The sequence below is a fragment of the Otolemur garnettii genome, unplaced genomic scaffold (assembly GCF_000181295.1).
Source record: "Otolemur garnettii isolate 467f Iridium unplaced genomic scaffold, OtoGar3 scaffold00013, whole genome shotgun sequence".
NCBI lineage: Eukaryota > Metazoa > Chordata > Mammalia > Primates > Galagidae > Otolemur > Otolemur garnettii.
This window is the reverse complement of record NW_003852408.1, coordinates 28854632-28858142: the sequence shown is the minus strand read 5'-3', so window position 1 is coordinate 28858142 and position 3511 is coordinate 28854632. Positions and strand designations below refer to the sequence as shown.

Sequence of the window (3511 nt, the reverse complement as noted above, 5' to 3'; positions counted from 1 at the left end):
CTCTTAACCTTTTCTCTTGCCTCAGCCTCCTGAGTAGCTGGGACCACAGGTGCCCGCCACAATGCCTGGCTATTTTTTGTTGCAGTTGTCATTGTTTAGCTGGCCCAGGCTGGGTTCGAACCCACCACCCTTGGTGTGGCACCATAACACCCTCAGTGTATGTGGCTGGCACCATAACGACCGTAACCTATAGGCGCCAAGCCTCAATATAAATTTTTTAAATTACTTGGTTAAGTCAATTATGACATGCCTGACCTCTTAATGTTGCTTGCCATGAGCATCTGCAAGCCTCACTGTCCTGATTTGCATACATTTAACTACTCATCAGGTAAATAATTTTCCACGTCTAATCTCCTCCTGAGACAATTACCTGTTGTCCTTTGCCAATTGAGGATACCTTGTTTTCACAGACCCAGAGCCAAGGAGTGTGAGCATCAGCACTCTCAGTGCTCCCCTGGCTGAGCACATCCAGACTCCTGAGGCAGATACTGTGCAAAATGGGTAAGTGTCCAAAGTTGTAATGGCCTGGACTTCTCTGCTTTTCTTTTCAATGAATTTAGTTTTTGTTTTGTTTTCTGAGAGGCATAAGAATCCTCAGCTGACAGCATGCTCTGACAGCCAAACTTAAACAGTTGTCTAAGAAACAAAGACTCTTGGGGAGGATTATATTGTGATGTCTTCCTACTTAAGCCATGTTCTTTGGCTGTGTGGGTAATGAGTGAAGTTAACTTCAACAGTGCAGAAACAGCTTCTTCCATTTGTCCATATTATCTGTACAGAGATGCCTAGAAAGTGGAAGCCTATCAATTCAACCTTGGTTTCTCATCTTAGCATTCACTCTGAGTAAAATCAATAATACTACTAATCCTAGTACCAATACAAATGATAATTGCTAACCTGTATTGAGTGCTTCCTCTGTATTCTGCTCACTTAGGTGCTTACTATGAGCTCACTGACCAGCAGCGTGGCCCAGTAATTTGACCTACTCCTTTAGCAGTAGCAGGTGGTATGGCCTCTCTGCCTCCATCTGGAACTATCTGTGTGAGCGCTCGTGAGCTGTGGTGACTTGAAAACCTACTCTCGCCTACCAGTAGTGCAAGGACTCTCCCTTATGTCAAAAAGATTTTGTGTTCTCTGGGAATAAAGGGAGAAGGACACTTGGATGAATGAAGCAGCTATCAGAGAAATTCTATTTTTTGATTTTTTTTTTTTTTTGAGACAGAGTCTCACTCTGTTGCCCAGGCTAGAGTGCCATGGTGTCAGCCTAGCTCACAGCAACCTCAAACTCCTGGGTTCATGAGCTTCTCCTGCTTCAGCCTCCTGAATAGCTGAGACTACAGGCACTGCTACAAGCCCTGGCTAATTTTTCTATTTTGCATAGAGATGGGGTCTTGCTCTTGCTCAGGCCAGTCTTGAACTCCTGAGCTCAAGGACTACTTATAACAACCACTCCCCCACCAAAAAAAGATAAAATAAAAAGGAAATAATTTTTAATCAGGAGAACAAAAATAAAACAACCCACAAACACGCCACAAAAGCCATTATAGTCACTGTGACTAAATTTCAAACTTGACAGAGATTCCTGACACAGAGATTCATGAAAGAAAAAGAGAAAAAAAGAGCAAAAGGTTTGTAGTTCTCATTTGTAGCATACCTGTTCCTCGGAGAAAATATTCCTAGCCCTAAATTCTAAAGGAGACTTCCTCTATGAGTTTCTATAAAGTGACATTAAAAGATTTAAAGGCTCGTGTATTTACAGGAAATTCCGTTTACCTCATTCAACAAATATTTCTCAAGTTTCTACAGTAAGGCCCTATGCTAGCACAACACAGTAAATAGAATACTCATTTAGCTAAAAAAATAAAATGCCCAGAACCAGGCCTGGCACACAAGTAGTTGCTGCTGCTGCTATTACTGCAATCCATGTGGTTCATTTTTAGTGGCCTTTGTACCCAAAGGGCATAAGTCTGCCTTACTGAGCTATTTCTAATTCTTCATTATCAATAATCATGAAGAGTGCTATGATGTCAGCCTAACTCACAGCAACCCCAAACTCCTAGATTCAAGCAATTCTCCTGCCTCAGCCTCCCGACTAGCTGGGACTAGAGGCACCCATCACAGCACCTGGCTAATTTTTCCCATTTTAGTAGAAGTGGGGTTTTGCTCTTGCTCAGGCTGGTCTCAAGTTCCTGAGCACAAGTGATCCTCTGGCCTCCACCTCCCAGAGTGCTAGGATGTATACACGAAATCTTTCTAATCTCCCTTATCCAGAGAAGTGTTGAGGAAAAGAGAATTAAATATGTCAAGTACCCAGCACATTGCCTGCAGTGAACAGACGCTCAGTCACGGTTTGTTCACTTCTCCCTCCTTCCCACCAATGTTTTTTCTTTAGTTAAGTCCTGTTGGTTTGCTCTTTTCAAAGGGGTGAAAATTATGATGCACATCACTTACACAGAGAAATTCCAGGACATGGGCCTGAGTCACCACAGAAGTTGGGTGCTGTGGATACATCTGTCTTTCCAAGAGAAAGAGAAGGAAAGGCTGAACCAAGTCCATTCGGCCAGCAGACATCAGGCAGCATCAGTCATGTAAGTGTACATATCTGAGAGCTTGGTCCGAGAGCCCTACTTGGATCTCATCTAGGATACCATGTAAGGTTGTGTAGATTATTCCCTGTATGTGGGCACCTGACATAGCAAGTAGGAGGGGGGTGCAGTCCAGCTAGTGGTGCACTCCCCAAGCCCTGTACCTCAGCATTGGGCTGCATCTTCCCGAGAGATGGGATGCCCCACCTTTTTTGAGACAAAATCTTACTTTGTCACCCTCGGTGAAGTGCTGTGGCATCATAGGTCACAGCAAACTCTTGGGCTCAAGTGATTCTCTTGCCTCAGCCTCTCAAGTAGCTGGGACTACAGGTGCCCACTACAACTCCTAGCTATTTTTAGAGATCGGGTCTCGCTCTGTCTCTGACTGGTCTCAAACCCATGAGTTCAGACAATCCACCCACCTGTGCCTCCCAGAATGCTAGGATTACAGGCATGAGGGATGCCCCTTTCTAATTCCTACAAAGGTACTAAGTAGGTAGACATGGTTCCATTCTGCTATCTTCTTTCTCTTAGAAGAATGCTCCTTGTTTCTCAGCCCAGCAAGAAAAATAAACACTGACATGGTTGTGGTCATCTGCCTGATGTTTTCTGAAAGTTAGCAAATAATGCAAGAGGGAATAAAGATGGCTTTGATTTAAAACAGTTAACTATCAGTTATGGCATTACCAATCTATCAAGGGTGAAAACTGCTCTCCTTTGATCTAGTTCTGCAGACCATGATTTAGTATCTAAGAAAAGAGGCAGATCATAGTGTATTTTCTTTCTATTTTGTCCTGTGAAATTACTCTTAGCCTTTTTTTTTTTTTATTCAGTTTTTGGCCGAGGCCAGGTTTGAACTCACCACCTCCAGTATATGGGGCCCGGTGTATGGGGCTGGTGCCCTACTCCTTTGAGCCTCAAGCGCC

The 3511-nt window shown here is 43.7% G+C and overlaps 1 protein-coding gene across 1 annotated transcript in view; it reads left to right on the top strand.

Moving 5' to 3' along the window:
- KIAA2012 (KIAA2012 ortholog) overlaps positions 1-3511 on the top strand; it is a 112771-nt gene that overhangs the window by 98048 nt on the left and 11212 nt on the right. The window contains exons 16-17 of the mRNA XM_023510383.1: positions 411-501; positions 2423-2588. Coding sequence (XP_023366151.1) covers positions 411-501; positions 2423-2588 — 257 coding nt within the window. The remainder of the gene's footprint in view (positions 1-410; positions 502-2422; positions 2589-3511) is intronic.